Raw genomic sequence first — 22,073 nt, 5'->3', positions numbered from 1 at the left:
ACGTACACGTGATCAGGCGACGTTCGCCTTCTTACTTCTCACTGAAAACGCATAACGAGAGAGAGGGGACGTGAATCGTCCATCTTCTATAAAGCTTCTATTTAGAAGGCGCGAGTCCTTCCGAGAGCTCCAACCCCTGCACGGGGAGGACGCCTCGGAGGACGAGAAGCAATCCTTCGAGATTCGTGCACCGTGCACGATCTTCCGCAAGCCTGGGAGCGTCAACAGGTCCTACCGAAGGGGACGCCAGATCGATGTGGGGTTCCCCGTAAACCCTCCTTCGGCTTTTCGAACATGCCCTCTCCCTGGTCCTGGGAGTCCGACAGAGTCCAGGCCTAGAGGCGTTATGGGGCGGATCTGACGTTCCCCTCCTGACGAGAGAGAGGACGTTGAAGCGTCCTCTTCTCTAAAGCTTCTTAGAGGGCGCGAGTCCTTCCGAGAGCTCCAACCCTTGCGCGGGGAGGGACGCCTCGGAGGACGAGAAAGCAATCCTTCAGGATTCTTGCACGTGCACGCACTTTGGCAGTCTGGGATTTTTCATCAGAAACTGCCGAAGGCACGCCAGATCGGTGGGGGGTTCCTCGTAACCCTCCTTCGGCTTTCGACATGCTCTCTCCCCGGGTCCTGGGAGTCAAGCAGAGGTCCTGGCCTAGAGACGAAATAAGGCCGATCTGACGCACCCTCCACTACACAAGGGGCACTGTCACTGCACTTAGCCACTTCACTATTGCTCTCTAAAGCAAGCACTTTCGATTCTAAAGTTACGAATCGAAAGAGTATAAGAGAAAGGGCAATAACCCTCTACAGACACTGTTTTAGGGCCCGAAGGCAACATTACAGGGTTAGGAGTAACAATAACAGAAGTACACTCTTCACAACATGAAGGAGAGCGATCACCTCTCGCAGACATATTCATAAACCGTAGGCCATACTATAGGGTTAGGCAAAATAAAGTCTACAGGAAGGTTAGCAGGTTCATTACCCTGACTTTTGTTTACTGATTAATTGCGTACATACGAATCATACTTTTTCCTTACGGAATTAGACATGTTTACTGATTAATTGCGTACATACGAATCATACGTCTTCCTTACGGAATTAGACAAAGTCTCACACTCCTTACATGACAAATCTCAAGAAAGAAGCAAGACCCATACCCCTCGTGCATACCAAGTGCGGATCTACCAAAGCTTTCGGTAGCCACACCCTATCTTTGCAGACAACACCCTCTGAAACTAGCCTAACTAGATTCAAATATCTTATGCAAAAATGAATCAAATTCAAATCAATTTAAGATAGCGTATGCCTAGCCACAAATCCAAGTAAATAAATTAAAAGACAATTAGGATACTTAGCGGCAATGAAGTTTCCAAAATCCTAAGCTGGAGGTACTGAAAACAGGTGTTTTCAGCACCGGCGACAGAAAAAATTATGAATAGAAAATGGGAATGGTTCCTGATACTCGCCTCCCAGCGGCGGAATAAAATGGGTACTAACCACCTGGCCGACCACTGCGTGTGTAGGAAGTTTTTAAATTCTGTCGGACTTCAGAAAATACAGCTAATATATAAATCTGACAGGTAAGTTTATTTCATGAACAACTCTTCTTTACACAAAATCTTGGTAGTAGTATCTTTACTCAAAAGAATCCAAAATAGTAAACATATAAAATATTCAATAAATATGAAAACCCAAACTTACCCTAATTTGGTTCGCATATTACCAGGTTCACGAACAGATTTTTCAAGGATTCTTTTCTGTTCAATAGATCGAGAAATTGCGTTGTGTTTAAAAATACGTCCTAAATTACCATATCTTATAATCGTATCAACCCATTATTTAACCAGGAATAGATATACTTATTACTAACCTTTAAACCACTGTGTAATTTCCTATACCACGATCCGAAGAATAGCCTGATTCATTTACAAATGCCTGTCAGTAACAATATCTATCGTGCATGCATGCCCTTCAATATTATCACCTAAAACACTTATAAATTCTTAGACTTAGCTGTAATACATGATGATATTATTTCTCTGAAGTTGTGCTGATTCCTTTACCCCCCTCGCATGTTGAGCTACCGTAAGGCGACGATGACCTTCACACTTAAACAACTAAACCGGTACTGCCGGACTCTTGACTCAAATCAGTCTGAGACGACTGACGATCCACGCATGCGCGACCCGCATTCACCAACGACAATACTTAACTACTTGTTAAAGATTACGTAGAGTTAAACCACCATTTAACGTATTTAACCCTTCAAAACACTTAATATAAAGAAATATTATACTATAACTAACAATTCCACACAATATATATAATAATAATCTACGCATCTTGCACTGCATAATGTTTACAATATTTCTCTTACAAACTAAAGATAAATGATTGTTTACTGGTCTTTATACACTATCGTGATTCCATCTCGAGTCACGATACACTCCCAGCAAACAAAAGCAATATTTACAGTTATAATTGTCCTGCTTGAATGAGGGCTCTTCTGGCCTCAGTAGCCGCCTGTGCCGTTTTCCTGTTCGGTCGGGTGCTTTTATCATCAGTTTTCTCAGATATGACAACATCAGTCTCTTGCCATAATTCTAAAGGATATAGCTTGACAACAGGTCTCATCACTTGACCTTGTGGGGTTTTTAAAGTAACCACGCGCAAGACATCATCCGGTCCCACATGTAATTTGACAATTTGACCCCCCCGAGTTTCCAACGACTTCTTGGTCCTTCATCGTGTATCCAACACAACATCTCCCATTTTGGGCCAAGATTCGTGTCTGTTTCCCACCCGATGAGTTTCTCGGAGAGAAGTTAAATAATTCTCTCTCCCACTTTTCCACAGGTCATCACATTTTTTTTTTTGTAATGTACACAAATCGCTTTCCAACATCCATTATTTTCTCCATACAGAGGGTCCTTAGCTTCATCTTTCCAATCTATGACTTCCCTAGGGAAAGATCTCAATCTACGTCTAAAATCAAATGATTGGGCGTCAGAATATCCAACTGATCTAATTCTCCCGGTGTATAACTTAAGGGTCTGTCATTAATAATTGCTTCAAGTTCAGTCACAACACAGGAAAGTTCACCCAAAAACTGAGAAAGGCCTGACCTATTAACTTTTTCAGACATGTTTTCAGAAGACCAATCAATCTTTCCCATATAGCGCCAAACCAAGGTGCTCTGGCTGTATGAACTTCCATTTACATTCTATAGCATTTAGGTGTTCTTGCACTAAGGAACTTTCGCCATGCTTTCAAATAATCTGAAGCCGATACAAAGGTAGTAGCATTGTCACTTAGCATTAAAACAGAAGGGAAATCCCCGACGGCTACAAAACTTCGGAACACCATAAGAAACGAATCGCAGGACAGATCTTTTACTAATTCGATATGAATTTCCTCTAGTGACTGGACAAGTAAACAACACAATATAAGCTTTTTCAGGATTTTGATGTTTCTCCTTGGTAACAACGCTCCTGTATAATCTAACCCCTGTAACGCTAAAGGGTTGTTTTCTCTGCACCCGAAATTCTGCAATGGTGGAGCAATATTCACACGGTAGGGTCTCCCCTGTGTTTTCTTACAAATTATACAATGAATGTATTACACTTTTGGCTAATTGGCGAAGCTGTGGGACCCCGTATTCCTGTCTCCACACTTGCTACAGTGCATTTTACTCCCATGTGAGCTTGTAAACAGTGATGCTCCCTTACTATCAATTTTGTGAGAAAACAACCTTTTGGCAGTAAGATTGGGAATTTTATTTCTGCCGCCTGTGCGACATGTTCCAATCTTCCTCTGCATCTCATAATACCTTCTTCCAAGAAGAGATTCAATTGTACTAATAAGGTCAATTTTGAAACTTTATCCCCCTTTTCCAAAGCTTTATATTCTTTCGGAAAGTATTCCTTTTGTAAGAGGATAATCATTTTATTTTTAGCCTTTTGAAGTTCTTCCAGCGTTAAACTTCCAGTTTTTCTACAGCCAGTTGATTTACAATTGTCAATAAATCGTATTATCCAAGCTATAGTTCTACAAAATTTATCCACTCTACTAAATCTTTCCCAGTTCAGCAGATGGATTTTTTCACTGTTCCCTACAAGATGGACCTGAATAACTTCATCCTGTGATTGTGTTTCTTTCACCCATGTCCTGTCAATAGGATAGGTGTGGTTTTCTGATTTTAACCAGGGAGGTCCCTCCCACCAAAAGGAGTTATTTCTTACTTCTTCTGTCCTTTTTCCTCTAGTAATCCAGTCACTAGGGTTTTCTGAAGATGGAACGTAAGAAAAGACAATCCCTGTAGTTATAGAGTTAATTTCCACTACCCTATTTTTCACAAATACTGGCAAATTATTCTTTGTCACTAACCATCCCAGGGCAACTTTACTATCAGACCAAATTATTATTTTCTCAAATTTATTTTCTTCAAAAGTTTCAACTATAAATTTACACAATCTTGCACCTAACAACAAAGCCATTAATTCCAATTTAGGTACAGTCAACTCTTTATTGGGTGCTACTCTACCCTTTGCCATAATCAGAGACGAAGTTTTACCACTTGCTCGATACGCCACACAACCATAAGCTGTTATGCTAGCATCACAGAAAATGTGGAGATAATCCGCTTTCTCCAGATTAGTGCTTCTGGGGAAGGAAATACTGAGACTTTTCTCTAAGTCTTTGGACAACTCATTCCACTGTTCTAATAAAGGAACTGACAATAATTCATCCCATTTCAACTGTTGTTTCCACAAATCCTGTAAGAATACTCTAGCTCGTATCGTAATAGGGATAAGCACTCCTAAAGGATCATAAATTTGGGCAATTGCACTTAGAATTTCACTTTGTTTGACCGGTCTTAAGATGATTAGGTGTTATTGTTAATTTATCACTAGAGATGTTCCAGTTTAGGCCTAAAACTTTATAGGTTTGTTTCTCCTTTGATCTTATACGATAAGCATCCGCGATAGTATCAAAAGATCACTATTACTAGTCCATTCCTTTAAATACAAGTGCGCCTGAGCAAATTTTGATGTTTGCACCAAAAAATAAACTTATCAATTCATCTTCACTGTTGGAGGTAAATTGAAGGTTGTCCACATATAATCCCTCTTCATCATATCCACTATCTTAGTACAGCTTGAATCTTCTCTAACAGCTGCCAGATGTGATTTAATAGTGGCATTCAAAAGAAACGGAGAACACGTAGCACCGAACAACCCCACCCACCCTAAACTATATATGATTTAATTCGCTATTTGGATCCATTGGGTCTTTTAACCATAGGAAACCGTGTGTAATCGCGGTCTTCTTCTCTCAATTGCACCATAAGAAATGCTTTTTCTATATCACTAATACAAGCGTAGTTGTTGGTCCTGAACTGCAATAAGACTTTGAGCAAATCTGTCGTAATATGTGGTCCAGTCCACAGACAGTCGTTAAGGCTCAATCCATTTTTGCCTTGTCTCCAAGAACAATCGAACACTATTCTAATTGGAGTGGTGACACTATCTTTCCTTACACCATGATGTGCTAGATAGTGACAATTTTTTTCAACCGAATTGTTTTATCTACCCTTTCAATGAACCCCTATCCTCCTTGATCCTTCAGGATTTTTTGATAGTGGTTCAGGTAGGCTTCATCTTTCTGAATTTTGCACATTGTTGTTAATCCCGGCCCAACGCCATGCCAAAGTTGGATGGGAGCCTCGGCTTATTAGACTTCCATGGTAAGGCCACAATATTGCTTCTCCATTTCAGAATATACAATGGTTTTTTCAAAGTCTTCTAGAACCTTTCTGTCATGTTCTTTCAATTCATTGCAGTCAATACCTACTTTATCTAAATTCCACAAAATATCCAATCATTCTTTACATCATCAAATTTATGAGTAGCTTCAATTACTTCCTCTTTAGTTGCTAGCTTTAACACAGTTACTTGGGTTTCCTGTGCTGGGGGAGCATTACAGGACCCTGTTACAACATATCCAAATATGGTAGGTAACAATATCAATTTTCCAACCTTTCTAAATCCGGGGTGTAAAATGTTATAGACATTATCAACACCTACTAAAATATCAATGGGTGCTTGCTTGTCCACAGGTTAGATCGAAATCTTGTCCGCTAGACCAATCTTGGTTTTACACAACGTTTTTCAAATTTTCGTTTAACATTGAATTTCTTAGCATACTCTGGTAATTCCATCTACCACAATACAATCCATAATAATCAATCTACCCTTATAAGGAATAGAAACACTCACCGTTTTCATATTCCGTTCACAGGTTTGCTTGTCAAATAACCCTTTAAGGCAATTTTCTCCGTGCCTTTAGATCTATACTGTAGATCCTGAAGTGCTGACCTTCTAATAAAGGTTCGTTCTGCACATGTGTCTAACAATCCCCGAAGACGTACCAAGTGTCTTCCTTTGCCCTTTAACACAATTGTGGCTGTTGGTAAAATAGACTTCAGTTTGGATTTTTGACCCTGATCACTTACGGAAAGTGTTCCAATTTGCACACCATTATTAGATTTATTTGCTGATTTAATTGTTGATTTACTTGCTGGTTTATTTGGTTCGCTGGTTTGTTGTTTATCACACAATACACGATGATGTTTTTAATCTACATCCGTTTCCACAAATTTGTCTTTCACAATCTACCACTAAAGTGCTTATTTGACGCACACAAACAAAGCACAATCGTAAAAACCCGAGACGACTCAATTTCTTATCCCTACTGGCATAGGTTTTTACACTGTGTCCACCAGTGTTCACCTTCACACAATGCACATTTTCTTGTTTGTTGAGAACTAAATTTATTAACAGTTCCTTTACTCTTAGGTCTAACCGATTGTGATTGATTCACTGTGAATGTAGATACTGTTGATAAAGTTCCAGGTTTATTTACATCTGTTGAGACGAAAGAGCTTAAATTATGAATTTCTTCCTCTAGATATTTTTTAAATGTGTCAAACACCAGCCAATCATCTCCACATCTGCGTTTCACAGTTTCACTTACACTCTAGGCAACTTACCATATAGCAAAATGGTGTAAAGCTCGTTCAACTCCAAGTTTTCACTCTCCAAAGATCTTATAGAGCATTCAAAATTTGCTCTGAAATGTTTTGTAATGATTCTGAATTAGCAGATGGAGGCTCAATTTCTAATAATCTTCTTACCAGGACTCGTTTAATTTCATCCTTCTTCCCATAAGTGGCTTGGAGAAGAGATATAGCTTGTGAATAGTTCGCAGCTTCCAACTTAAATCCTGAAATCAATTTTAGAGCATCTCCTGTAAGTAAACTTTGCAGATATGAAAATTTCTGAATCGGTTCTAAGTCCACTCGTTGGTGTACCGACACATTGTACAATTCCCAGAAGGAATTCCACTCCAACACATCTCCATTGTAATGTGGGAGATCCAATTTTGGCAATCTAACATTAGTCTTCGGTGTGGTTCGGAGGATTTCCAGGAGAACCGCTTCCTGACATCGCTGTGATGGCATTGATCAACTTATACCAATGTTCTCCAATTACTACTTCATATTCTGCTTGTTCTTCCACCTCATTCATTCGATCTTCTTCAGTGGTTAAAGCCAATATCTTTTCATTCAGGTCTTGCACAATCTTCATTTGTTTTATGAATAAATCCTTGATTGAAGACAATGTATTGACATTACCTGCGACAATAGCAGAGTCTATCTTATTTATCCATTTGGTGATCACACCCTTGTAACCCCCTCGTGACCTCACCAAAGCTTCTCTTTCTGCCATTTTTCCAATGATAATTATCAAACCAGCTAAAACCAACAAACTTTTCCAGACTTTCAACAATTTCATCCAAACCAAAAACTGTTTATACAAAATACAAAATATTCAACAATTTTCAGCAAAGTTTTAATTTCAATAATATATATATAAACCACCCCATTAAATGCAATTAATCAACACACTTCAAGAGAAATTCACTTCAGAACTTATCACAATAATTATATACAGCTTATAATTAATGCAATGCAAGATGCGTAGTCCCTCATCCCCACCCCACTTGATCCACTTGTGTTATTACCATTCTCCTGAATCAGCATCACTGCTGACTCTTTCATATATCTTTTTTGCTAGTGTTTCAGAGGCTTCTTGAGTCAAATGAACTCCATCATTGCCTAGATCCTCTTCAGTAAGACCATTACCAATGACATAATAACTGATTGACTTACGTAACCTTTGGTTCAATCTATTTCGACCTTTTCGATATTCATCATAGGTTACATATCTCAGGGTTGTGCGGGGTTCTACAGTGACGATATAGACTATCTTGACTCCATCCACATTGGAGATATCATTTACTAGTCCTATGATATTATTTCGAATATCACTTGTTGATTCAGCATCTTCACTATCTAGATCATTACTTCCTATAAAAAGTACAACTGCCTCTGCTTCCACTGCCCCTTTATACTTTCTTCAGATGAGATATCATAACAAGTAGCACCACCTTTTGAGCGTGTTATAAAATGAAGGTTTTCCTCTTCTTCATTTATTTCATCAAAGGCATTTTCCATTTTTCTTACCTGAGAATGTCTAGGATCAGCACTATGCGTTTTTTTTTTTTTTTCTTCACTTTCATTATCTGATATGTCAGACATTCCTACGTCTGATGTTTCTATGTCCAACATTGTTAATAATTCATCAAACTGTTCACTAATGGAGAAAAATAGACCAAGCAAGGGTGTAGGAAGGAACTACCTTATAATTACTTAATGCATTATGTTCATTATTTTCAACAGCACAACTAGATTAAATTCCCTCAAAATTTTCGTTTAAATAAACTTCAACTTAGCTGCTCGGTCATTAACAAGATGGCCGCCAGTGCGACTACGTTATTCTTAATTAATGCCGAGACCAGCTTAACCCAACAATGAATGCCCGATCATTAACAAAATGGTCGCCAGTGCGACAATATTATCAATGTCGACGCAAACTCACTAATACACAACTCGAAAATTTCACTTTCAACTATTCACGAATTACCAAATTCAACAACTTTCCAAAATTATTATTTCAATAAAAATCACAACTAATGAAAATCAAATTTCATATTTAATAAAGTTCTCAATTAGTGGCAACGATTAACACTGATCAATTCAAAATGTACAACGCATATATGATTTTCAATCACTTAAAAGTTCATTTTTTTCCACAAGTTTCAACCTTCGTCGTTGTAAATGGTTTAATAGCCGTTAAACATTTATGAATCTAAAGAGAACGAAATTACTAATTTAAAAATTCACACTCGCGATTTCCTACTACGATCGATCTATACAATTAATCAAAATAGAGTGCAATTACAAAAGGGAACGATAATATCTTACTCAACAATTTTCCCCATATGATTTACGGCATAAAGTTACGGCGTCAACGTTTTCTAAATTGCCAATACCATCCTAGCCATAACAACCCGACGCAACGAACACTTTCTCACGAAGCGCTATACTGGTAAAACACCTATTAGCCTATAAACACCAATATCAAAGTTAAAATATATGCGTTATCAATCTGTTACCAATTATCAATCATCACCCACAAAAATAATCAATCCTGGTCACGGCACCATTTATATCTTTACTCAAAAGAATCCAAAATAGTAAACATATAAAATATTCAATAAATATGAAAACCCAAACTTTTTACCCTAATTTTGGTTCGCATATTACCAGGTTCAAACGAACAGATTTTTCAAGGATTCCCCTTTTCTGTTCAATAGATCGAGAAATTGCGTTGTGTTTTAAAAATACGTCCTAAATTTACCATATCTTATAATCGTATCAACCCCAATTATTTAACCAGGAATAGATATACTTATTACTAACCTTTAAACCACTGTGTAATTTCCTATACCACGATCCGAAGAATAGCCTGATTCATTTACAAATGCCTGTCAGTAACAATATCTATCGTGCATGCATGCCCTTCAATATTATCACCTAAAACACTTATATTCTTAGACTTAGCTGTAATACATGATGATATTATTTCTCTGAAGTTGTGCTGATTCCTTTACCCCCCTCGCATGTTGAGCTACCGTAAGGCGACGATGACCTTCACACTTAAACAACTAAACCGGTACTGTCGGACTCTTGACTCAAATCAGTCTGAGACGACTGACGATCCACGCATGCGCGACCCGCATTCACCAACGACAATACTTAACTACTTGTTAAAGATTACGTAGAGTTAAACCACCATTTAACGTATTTAACCCTTCAAAACACTTAATATAAAGAAATATTATACTATAACTAACAATTCCACACAATATATATAATAATAATCTACGCATCTTGCACTGCATAATGTTTACAATATTTCTCTTACAAACTAAAGATAAATGATTGTTTACTGGTCTTTATTACAACTTTATCGTGATTCCATCTCGAGTCACGATAAGTAGTATTTCACCTTAACAGATGGGGGAAGGAAGGATGTCTGGCCTCCTGATATCTTATGAAATCTGTTAAATAATGAAGATTTACATACAACCTACATGACAATCTAGGATTAATGCACATAACTTGTGTAGTAAAGCAATTACTACATATGAAGTATCAGTAGCCTAACCTAATTAGCAAATTGTTTAAGTATCAAGCAATTCAAATATACATTTCCTTATTCAACTTCACAAACTTATCTGCAAAATGAATTGCTTCTAAAATACACGCAATACAGTACCGTACAGTATGGCCTAATGCAAAGATGGCTGACTGCTTTTCTACATACTTATGTTTACAATATGTAGAATATGTAAATAGTAGACAATAATCAACCAGAAATAAAAAAAAACTATAAACATCTTCCATTGCATTAAAAAAAAAAAAGTGGTTAAAGAAGCAACATTTATCTCAAGAAACGTGGAGCTAGATTTAAAAGTTCGTCTTAATGAGGCTGACTAAACTTGTACCAGAAAGTCAGTAACCACACAAGAAATTAATGGATTTTGTTGACTAGACAAAAACAAAACTTACCAATACATTTAGTGTTGCTACGTTCAGAATACTTGACAGCTTCCTCTACGCTGGTAGAGGAATGGCCGGAAAGTGCATCGTGCAAATTGCGGATGAAGTAATCACGGTAATCCTCAGGAAGAGCCATGAATGTGCCTCCCATGACAATGAACTCCACTTTGTCTACGTCGTGGCCTAACTGTCGAAGCTGAAAGAATAAGGAAATTAAATAAGATAATATGATAAATAAACCACCCTAATCACAAATGCGTTAGGTTCCGGACATCAGTTTTTAAGTTGAGCTGTTTGAAAGTTGGTTACTGTACTCTTCATGCCTATTCAAGTACATTATGATATATGAAAATATCAAGTTAAATCCAGTAATGGCAATTTTTTCATCTTAAAACACAACTTGCTGTACATGCACTAAGGTATTTTATGGAATAAGTGCGCAGAACAAAATCTGAACTTTCAGGTAGGAAAAGGGGAGCGCTCTGAACACAGTTTTAATTTGTAATCATGTTTGTTTGTATCTCTGAATGTTTGTAAGTTGAATGTTTTTGTGATCACAAACGATGTCATCAATTTTCCATCAGGTTTGCTCTTAGAAAAAATTAGACAGGCATCGAGTCTTTTACACTTTTCATTTACCTTACATAATTTCTGCCTGATTTACCTTCATGGGCACCAAAAATGACGGACTTCTAACTAGCTTTCACACTTTCCTGTCATCATATCTAGCTAACTCTACTGCTTCTGATGTTGACAGGATAATTATGTATACTGAAAACTGACCAAGAAAACCTTGAAATGCTTCATAAAACCAAAACAATTGAATACAGACGGTCACTTACCTGTTCAACTCTATGTCTGGTTTGAAGGTACGGATTATAGCGAGCTCTAATGGCTCTCATGGAGGTCGGTTCATAGCCAGTGTAACTCTGCGTGGAATACTCAAAATCTGAGTCAGGTCCCCCTGGGCAATAGACGCAAATATTCCCAGTCATACTAATGTGTGGGCAACGGTGTGGCTTGCACATGACTGCTACCACTGCAATCTGTAAAAAAACAAAGCTTATACCTAAGTCATATCAAAACTTAGATGTGTGAAACCTGGTGAATTTACAATTATTTCTCAACCAAACATCATAACACTTTACAGTTAAAACATTAAAATTACACCATTTTGATTTTATGTAAAAATGTCTATTCAATAGAAAATTAAATTTCTCATGGAAAACAGCAGTTGAATTTGTTCAGAGAAACCCCTCGAATTAAGTGAATTTATCTGTGTAGTCAACACTTGAAGAAAAAAGTGGCTACAAACCAGTGACAAGATATGGTATCAAGACGCCGTAAAAAAGACCAAGATCTCAAAGACTGAAAGGACCTGGACATGAGATGAGATGGAATTATGAACATCGGTTAGAGAAACAGTATAAATACATAAAGTAACAGGAAAAAGAACTGTAAAAAGACCACAAAAATCATGGAGAAAGTGAACAGATGAATACCTTGATTTGATGAAAGTTCAAACCAAAAGAGCACAGAACAGACGAAAGCAGATGAACCTCATTTCATACGTCTATCCCCAAAAAGAGAGAACCTAATACAAAAATATTTGATGATGATGATGATGATAATGATCATTATGAAGAGCCTTTTCCACATCGATCCTTGCCTTTGACACAGGAAGCCACATTCAACAGGAGATTGATGAATGCGTGGTCTTTGATGTCAAAACATCCTTGTCAGATAAAGGCTCTAAGTGTTATAATGCCTTCTCCTATTATGTATATAGTAGCTAGTACATGAATCTATTGAGCTTCTTGACAAAGCCAACTAAAATGAATAAAAAAAGGGGGGAGAAGAGGGAATTCCATCAAAATGGCTAACACCTTGTCTGAATACGTAATAGAACAGTAAAAAACTTCTTCAGAATATATCTTCTTGCTATGACAAATAATGCAGTATAAACAGTACCCCCAAAACTAAACATAAACTTATTCAAATATACAATGTATGTATTGGTACATATACACATACATGTCACTGAAATAATACTCTCAAAGATTTATTTCTGAGAATGAGAATTCAAAAGACCAAAAAAAAAAAAAAAGGAGTACTGCCACATACTGAGCTTCATATCAAAACAAATCAGATTCCATTTACTTACCCCAGATGCAGTCCGGACAGGTTTAGCCTTCAGTTTTGGTAAGAGGACCTTTTTATGTTGCTGTGGCACTGCAGCAATAATGTCCACTAAACGTGGGGAAGACTGAAGACCATACTTTGATGAGATTCGGGTCTTCAGCTTGTTGAGATTGATGTCTCGACCATCTTTCTGCGCTTTTATCAATTCTTGAACAATCTCTCCAACTGTGAGCATTTGTAGCTCCTCCTTGGAGAGAACAGGACCTGTAATATATTTTTAAAATGATCAGGGTTTTTCCAGACAAGAAAGTTAAAAACACCTTTTAGAGATAACGAGGTTGAAAGTTAAACTTTTCAAGTGCAACAAATCAACCAAAAATACTGACTGCAAAATAAACTTCTTAAATTGTAGGTTAGGTCAAGTTAAATCCATCTTACTTTTTCCCCACCCAAAATCACTACTTTCCCACTGCAGTCACCCAAATTTTAGAATATAACGGATTGGGTCTCCTTCCTTGAAAAGTACTCATTTGCTAATGAAATGAATGGCAGAAATGTACGTACAATTATTGTATCATCAAAGAAAAAATGCAATATAATACTTGTAAGTAAAAATTTTTCCATATATTTCCCTTAATTAGTGATATCATTACCAACAACAGAATGACACCATCTGATGCTAATTCTAAAATTCTGTAACTTTCCGCTATATTTGTTACCCGCCCTTAGGGATTAATGAAAAACATGAACAAATGACTAAATTTCTCAATATCTTGGTAATTTTCTCATCTGTGCTGCACTATATACACACACTTTTCTATACTATTTAACTAAAAAATCTAAATTAAAAAGAATGTACAGAACATCCCCTCACCTTACAGCAATTCGATCTTACGGCACTTTTTCAGTTCTGTTAACAGCATTTTACAGCATCGAAACTTAGTGTTGCATCAAGTTCTGCTGCCATTTGCACTGTTACCAGTATTAACGACAAGTTATCGGTGCAGTCACTTGATGCAACACCACATTACGGCATCATAAGCACCATTAAAAGCCAATAGTAATGACAAAAAACTGGCTTATGGCAGAAATTAACTTATGGCGCGATACTGGAACAGATCCCCCATGGTGTCAAGGACACACTGTACTAATCACAGAGCCTATTTTGGACACAAACAGGTAATTACTGAACCTAGAGGGGCACAGTAGTAGTAATATCAAGTTTTACCTAAGATACTTAGCTGGGTTCTAACCTAACCTATCCCAGGGTGTCATGTTCTAACCTGGTTTATGAGGGAGGGGGAGAGGGGCTTCGAACCCCTCACTGGACCACCATAACATTATACATATAGTACACTGTACATATTAAAACCTCTCACTGGACCACCATAACATTATATAGTACACTGTACATATTAAAACAAGCAAACTTCTTGGTATTGTACAATACTAACATCAACTACTGAGCACTATTAACAGCAACTTAGTATTGTGCAATATTTAAAGCAAATATTAAGCAGTCTTAATGCCAACTAGGATAAACAACCGCAGACGATCCATCGTCATCACGCTGGCCACGCCTTATTCACTCGATATTTAATTGGTGAAACAAGAATACAATTACAACTTTAAGCATACCATTCAAAAGATTGAAGTTTCGTCAACATAATGTGATATATGAAAGCCCCATACGAACTAAAATAAGCATGTGAGCTCTTCGTAAAATATGTTTTCAAGGCAGTTTTGAAATCCAATATGGCGGCAATCGTGTGGCTGGCCGGTCTAACCACGGACAATCCACCATCTTTCCCAGCCTTCCCAGCACTCATTTGAAAAATGTTAGCGTATATATGCAACGTTTATTGATCTTACTCAAGATTCCAGTTGTAATCAGGTTTTGTGTACGTCTTATACCCAGTTTGGAGGGTAAACACATACCAATTGACAACATTGATAAACAATTGAAGAGCGCAAAACGCGGCAAAGAATGCCGTAGTCCCCTTGAATAAGTACTGGTTAGAGGTCGGGTTTACGATTGTTGTGGTGAAAGTGCCCCAGCGTCTATGGGTACAAGTGGTGTGCGGATTTAGCACAGAAAATGGGAAACATCGAGATGGCGTCAATCTTCTAAACTTTTTTAATTGTAAGTAAAAATTTCGAAAGCATTTTGGGGTAGTGTGCACTGCATTGGCCATACTTTTCATTATCCTCTGTTTAAATCTTAAAATATGACCTTAATTTCTAACTTTGGAGAAAATACTTACTTCGAAAGGAGAGTAGAGGTCTTGAGCTCCTGCTAGTACCACCAACTACTCATGACTGATGACCATCTCCGGTGTCAGGACGTGTTAAAGCACTTTTTCAGAGGGTGGCCAAAACCGCGGTAGTCGGTGAGTTGGCCAGTCCACTTAGTTGTTTACCCTATTGTACAATAGTAACATCAACTACTGAGCACTATTGACAGCAACTTAGGGTAAACAACCACGTGGAATGGCCAAATCACCGACTACCACGGTTAGGCCACCCTCCGAAAAAGTACTTTTAACACTTCCTGGCACCGGAGATGGTCATCAGTCACGAGGCGTTAGTGGTGAGAGAAGGAGCTCAAGACCTCTACTCTCCTTTCGAAGAAAGTATTTTCTCCAAAGTTAGAAATTAAGGCCATATTTTAAGATTTAAACAGATGGTAATGAAAAGGGTGGCCAACGCAGTGCCCACAACCACAAAACGCTTTCAAAATTTTTACTTACAATTAAAAAAGTTTAGAAGATTGACGCCATCTCGATGTTTGCAGAATCGCTTGTGTCAACAAACTTCCCATTTCCTGTGCTAAATCCGCACACCACTTGTACTCATAGACGCTGAGGCACTTTCATCACAATAATTGTAACCCTGACCTCTTACCAGCACTTATTCAAGGGGACTACGGCATTTTTTGCGGCGTTTTGAGCTCTTCAATTGTTTATCAGTGTTGTCAATTGGTATGTGTTTACCCTCCAAACTAGGTATACCTAAGACTTACACAAAACCGGGGAAATAAGTGAAATGAGCGTATCTATTTGTAGTATATATACATATTACAACAATTTTATCATTACTGCATTACTATGACAACTAGAATTCATGGGAACAGTTTGTAAATGCATCGGCGTATGTGTGACGCTCCACTAGATTGGCAACAATGAGTCATTTTTCCTCACGTCGTCTGCTCATAAATAGGCTATACATCAGGAATATTTGTAATTTTTGGGGGTTAATTTGGTTGCAAAAAAGGGGTAATAGACATGAATTAAACATTTTGAAGTACAGTTAAACTAAATAATGAGTAAAGTAAACAATTAAGGGAATAAAGCTTTGCACCTCATAAAATGTAGTCGTCTGCTGCTCGTAACTGTGTTTGCGGAGTGAGTGCTTAGGAACCAGGAACAGCAACGTGGTTCAAGTGCAATGTGGAGTGAATTAAGACCAAAATGTGTATAATTACAATCAAATAAGCACTGTGGAGTTTCAGTTGTGATGGCAGTAAGGATAAAACCACCGATTACAAGGTAAAAATGAATTCAATTCAAACAATGACCCTGGGAATAAAAAATTTCATACTTTCACTAATATAGGCAACAAAATGTTGTTTTATTGTGCTGATTACAACTCCAATCTTGAGTAAGATCAATAAATGTTACATATATACGCTAACATTTTTCAAATGAGTGCTGGGAAGGCTGGGAAAGATGGTGGATTGTCCGTGGTTAGACCAGCCAGCCACACGATTGCTGCTATATTGGATTTCAAAACTGCCTTGAAAACATATTTTACAAAGACAAAACACCACTATAATTTTCGCGGGAAAAAATATCTGAGAATAACGTTTTTGGCCCTTTTTTGTAATTGACCCAATAAAAATAAAGCCTGAAAAACATCAGACGGTAAAGGGGGGACCCATTGGGAAACCAGGGTTTTTGGGTGGGGGGAAGCGGCGTAGGACTTTCACGGCGCACGTAACTCTCAATTCCCGGTTTTGAGACCCAGACCTTTGACCCTTAACCCACGAGCGGCGGCGCGTATGCTGCTAAAATGCGACGCCTATTTCACTAATTTTTTTTTCTCTCTTCGGAAATTTCCTTATCAGATTATTTTCATAAGAATAGTAATGTTTTATATACCATTGGAATCGCCAGAAAATGGCGATTATACGGCAATAAAAAAATATATTTTTTTTTGCAAAGAGAACATATATATATTGTGAAATGTAAAGGAAATTTTTTTTTATCCTTTTTCATTTTCAACTTTTTTCTGTCCGACCAAACAACTTAAATACAGGTCATGCTTTTTTCATCATTTCATAAATGAACAAGAGCTAAATTTATCTTAGAAGTTGGAGAAAAAAATTCAGGCATATATAACTAGTAGCTCAACAGGTATTAGACATTTAATGAAACCATCTCACACCGAGTTTCAAAAGAGAATCGTCCTCTTGCAATTAGTTGTTACAGCACTATCAACATTTCTATTACTAAGTGCCCTAATGAAAGTATATAGAACTTTTACTAACCTTATTTACACATATACACTATGTACATGTTTTCATCCTCTACTCATCCTTTCTGTAAAAACTAATTTCGAGCCGGAACTAATGTCTTCCGGCGGGTAGGCTCGTGTCCAGACGGATGCATGATCATAATCACCGATATCAGTATCACTATCACTTTCAACATCATATTCCTCACTTACGCTATCACTTTCAGAACCCTGACTTATGTCAAAATCATTGTCACTAAGTGACCAATCACTATCACTTCTTTCATTCGCCATTATTATGTAATTATATCAATAAATCACATAAAAAAGTAAATTTCACGGCCGCCGTCATGCAAAGAAAAAAACCGCGGAAACTGACCAAAAGTTGCGCAAGCGTATTATCATCTCATTTAAAAAATTGAGGCATTGTGGCAATACTGATTCTTATCTGTGTTCTGATTGGTTTACTTACCCTTATGACATCATAAAACCCCGCCTCCAACACCACCTGTTCTTGCCCGCGTGATTTGAAATTAAAGCATCGCTGAAATCGACGATCGCATTTTAGTAGCACATAAAGCGTCGATTTTAGCGACGCGCCGCCGTTCGTGGGTTAATGCAAAAGTTTGACCCGTTACTCTGCATTCAAGGTTGACGTAGGCTAGGCTAGCCTAGGACCACTTACATTGCAAAACTTTAGAACGACTAGCCTACATGTAAAACTTCTAGACTAGGCTACCACTAATCGACATAGGCTCCGACCCCTTACTCTCAAGGTTGACGTAGGCTAGGCTAGCCTAGGACCCCTTACATTGCCGAACTTTTGAAAGACTAGCCTACATGTAAAACGTCTAGCCTAGGCTACCACTAACCAACATTAAATTAGAAGCTTAGACACCACAGTAAGGCCGCAGCGGAACGGCGCTTCGCGCCTTATCCGCATTTTTAAAGATTCTTGGCAGGCGAGACATGTTCTGGCAAGAGGTAATGTTGCGCTGCGCGTGTTAACCACAGAGGTTACAGTAAGGCCGCAGCGGAAGTTTGTATGGGGCTTTCATATATCACATCAGTCTTTTGAATGGTATGCCTAAAGTTGTAATTGTATTCTTGTTTCACCAATTATGGGGAAAAACCAGCGACTACCAACCCTTATCACGGTGGACAGGTCTTATTCACTCGATATTTCAATGGTGAAACAAGAATACAATTACAACTCCAAGCATACCATTCAAAAGATTGAAGTTTCGTCAACATAATGTGATATATGAAAGCCCCATACGAACTAAAATAAGCATGTGACGCTCTTCGTAAAATATGTTTTCAAGGCAGTTTTGAAATCCAATATGGCGGCTACCGTGGGATGTACAGGTTCTGATCAGTGACGAAAATCATCTTTCCCAGCCTTCCCAGCAATCATTCGAACAATGTTAGCGTATGTATGTAACGTTTATTGATCTTACTCAAGATTGCAGTTGTAATCAGCACAATAAAACAACATTTTGTTGCCTATATTACTGAAAGTATGAAACTTTTTATTCCCGGGGTCATGGTTTGAAATAAATTCATTCTTACCTTGTAATCGGTGGTTTTTATCCTTACTGCCATCACAACTGAAACTCCACAGTGCTTAATTGATTGTTATTATACACATTCTGGTCTCAATTCACTCCACATTGCACTTTAAACAAGTTGCTGTTCCTGGTTCCTAAGCGCGCGCACCACAAACACAGTTACAAACAGCAGACGACGAAACTGCAAAGTTTTATTCCCTAAATTGTTTACTTTACTCGTTATTTAGTTCAAATTTACTTTATTTAAAAATTTTAATATAATTCATGTATATTATCCCTTTTTTGCAACCAAATTACCCCGAAAAATTACAGATATTTCTAAAGTAGATACAATCAAATGTTTCTAACGTTTTCGTACATCTGGCTGCCGAAAACCATAGAGGAACGACTACGGATAAGTGGATTATATACATATTTTCTTTTTTTTGCTTTTGTTTTGCTAGCACTTTTCATTGATTTCAGTCAATATTAGTATTTTGAATTTCTTTAATAGCCGTATGCCAGAAATAAATGTAACCTTTAATGTTTGCATGCTAAGAATGGCAAAATCATCGTTGCCACATTAGTGGAGGCTTCACATATACGCCGATTCATTATTATAAACTGTTTCCATGAATTCTAGTTGTCATAGTAATGCAATAATGATAAAATTGCTTTAATATTTATATATATATATACTTCCAATACATAGCCTAATTTCACCAATTTCAACGTTTTGTGTGTAGTCTTATACCAAGTTTGAAGGGTCAACACATACCGAATGGCAACAGAGAGAGAGAGAGAGAGAGAGAGAGAGAGAGAGAGAGAGAGAGAGAGAGAGAGCGAAGGAAGAGCAGAGAGAGAGGAGAGAGAGGCGAAGGAACGAAGAAGGAAAGGGGTGGCGGTGGAGGGGGGGGAGAGGGTAGGTGGAGCTTTATACGTGTGTTCGTATCCATTTCTGCATAATGGAGTTTTTGTCTCTTGGTACAAGGACAAGTGTCGTTATTCTTTACGATTAGTGATTCACGATACCCTTATAAATTACGGCACTGGGTGTAATGCACTATAGCAAAATCTCGTTCTGATACGAGTGTTTGTTACAGAAATAGGTATTGCCCAAACGTGCTTGCACTGTCTCTGAAACCCATAGTAGGTATGCTGCTTAGTTGTCAATCAAGTTTTTTGTAATCAAGTATTTTTTACAAGCTAGCTATTGAACAAATTTTTATTTTTCTTAATCAAAACATATGCCCCTCAATGCTAACTTTCCTCTTTTAACGACTTTCTGGTCATTGCAAATTTAGCCACATAATTTCTTATGGTGCGAAAACAGAGGCCCAGGGACCGAAAACGATTGCGTCACACTACGGCGATAACCTGGCAGTAAAACATCTTCATATATCCAAAAAGTAAATAATAAAGATATATATGCGCATTACGATTATACCAATTACACGAAGAGCTGATAATCTGCATGAATAACTGGCAAACTGTTCTGCAAGAAAGTTGAGTGAAGCAATTATTTACAATAGGTATGAAAGTCAAGATGTCGTGACATCATAATACAGGACTTAAAAGAACGTTCTAATTCCAAAAAATAATTACTTACATTTGAGTCAAAATCGAGTTACTTTTTCAATAATGAATATTTTCAAATTAATCACCATAAATATGTAAAATATTGATGTCTTACTATTTATTTAAAAAATTATCTTCGTCGTCGTCTTCTACAAAACAGTTGTTTACTCGGTTACTTGGTGAGGGAAAGTTTTCCGATTGTTGTGATGAAAGTGCCCCAGCGTCTGTGGGTACAAGTGGTGTGCGGATTTATCACAGGAAATGGTTAGTTTATTGACACAAGCGACTCCGTAAACATCAAGACGGCGTCAATCTTCTAAATATTTCGAGTTGTAAGTAAAAATGTTGAACACGTTTTGGTGAGATTTGCACTACGTTTGACACCGTTTTCACTACCCTCTGTTTAAATCTTAAATTTTGGCGGTAAATTTTTAGTTTCAGCCAAATTTGGAAAAATGCAATAAAAATATATTTGTTGCATCAGAAATAGTGTGGTTTCAATGAATTTAACGTTTATTTTGACTGCAAACCAACCGATTTAGAGATTTACTATGTATACCCTAGTTCATCCCACCAATTATGGGGGACACCCTTTGGGAACCGGGGTTTTGGGTGGGGGAAGGGGGGGAGGGTGTTGGGGCATTGAATGATATTTGCAATAAATGAATAATTAATGTTCCAGCACCCCTCCTCCCCCATACCCCTAACTAGGCTACCAAAAAACCGGGGGGAGGGGGGTAGGGCCCCCCAGCGACCCCCCCTTAAAGCCACAGTAATTTTCAGGGCACCACAGAACCTAACAAACCCACCTAACCTAACCTAGGGGCCCTGTACCCCTACCTAGGCCTAGCGGGGGGGCTCCGCCCCCCTGCGACCCCCCCTTAAGGCCACAGTGATTTTCGGGGCACTACCGAACCTAATACAACCACCTAACCTTACCTAGGGCCCTGTACCCCTACCTAGGCCTGGCGGGGGGGTGCCTCCGCCCCCCTGCGACCCCCCCTTAAGGCCACAGTGATTTTCGGGGCACTACCGAACCTAATACAACCACCTAACCTTACCTAGGGCCCTGTACCCCTACCTAGGCCTAGCGGGGGGGCTCCGCCCCCCTGCGACCCCCCCTTAAGGCCACTACCTAACATCCATCAAACCAAATCCAAAGTGATGGTACTGCTGTATACATCGTTATACTACCACCATTATAATATACTCTATAAATTAATGAAGCTTACCTTAAACTGTTGGTTGATAAAAATTGC

The 22,073-nt window shown here is 38.1% G+C and overlaps 2 protein-coding genes across 2 annotated transcripts in view; one reads left to right on the top strand and one right to left on the bottom strand.

The window, feature by feature from the left end:
• Positions 1-22,073, top strand: part of LOC135211034 (elongator complex protein 3) — a 146,227-nt gene that overhangs the window by 2,867 nt on the left and 121,287 nt on the right. The gene's annotated exons all lie outside the window — the stretch shown is intronic.
• The window catches only part of LOC135211679 (elongator complex protein 3-like), a 13,337-nt gene continuing 2,258 nt past the window's right edge, over positions 10,995-22,073 (bottom strand). Inside the window, exons 2-4 of the mRNA XM_064244943.1 lie at positions 13,194-13,435; positions 11,872-12,075; positions 10,995-11,225 (exon numbers count right to left, since the gene is read on the bottom strand). Coding sequence (XP_064101013.1) covers positions 11,001-11,225; positions 11,872-12,075; positions 13,194-13,435 — 671 coding nt within the window. The 3' untranslated portion in view covers positions 10,995-11,000. The remainder of the gene's footprint in view (positions 11,226-11,871; positions 12,076-13,193; positions 13,436-22,073) is intronic.

Source organism: Macrobrachium nipponense, chromosome 4 (genome assembly GCF_015104395.2).
Source record: "Macrobrachium nipponense isolate FS-2020 chromosome 4, ASM1510439v2, whole genome shotgun sequence".
NCBI classification, from domain to species: Eukaryota; Metazoa; Arthropoda; class Malacostraca; order Decapoda; family Palaemonidae; genus Macrobrachium; species Macrobrachium nipponense.
The sequence above is the reverse complement of the archived record's forward strand: the minus strand, read 5'-3'. Positions and strand labels throughout refer to the sequence as shown.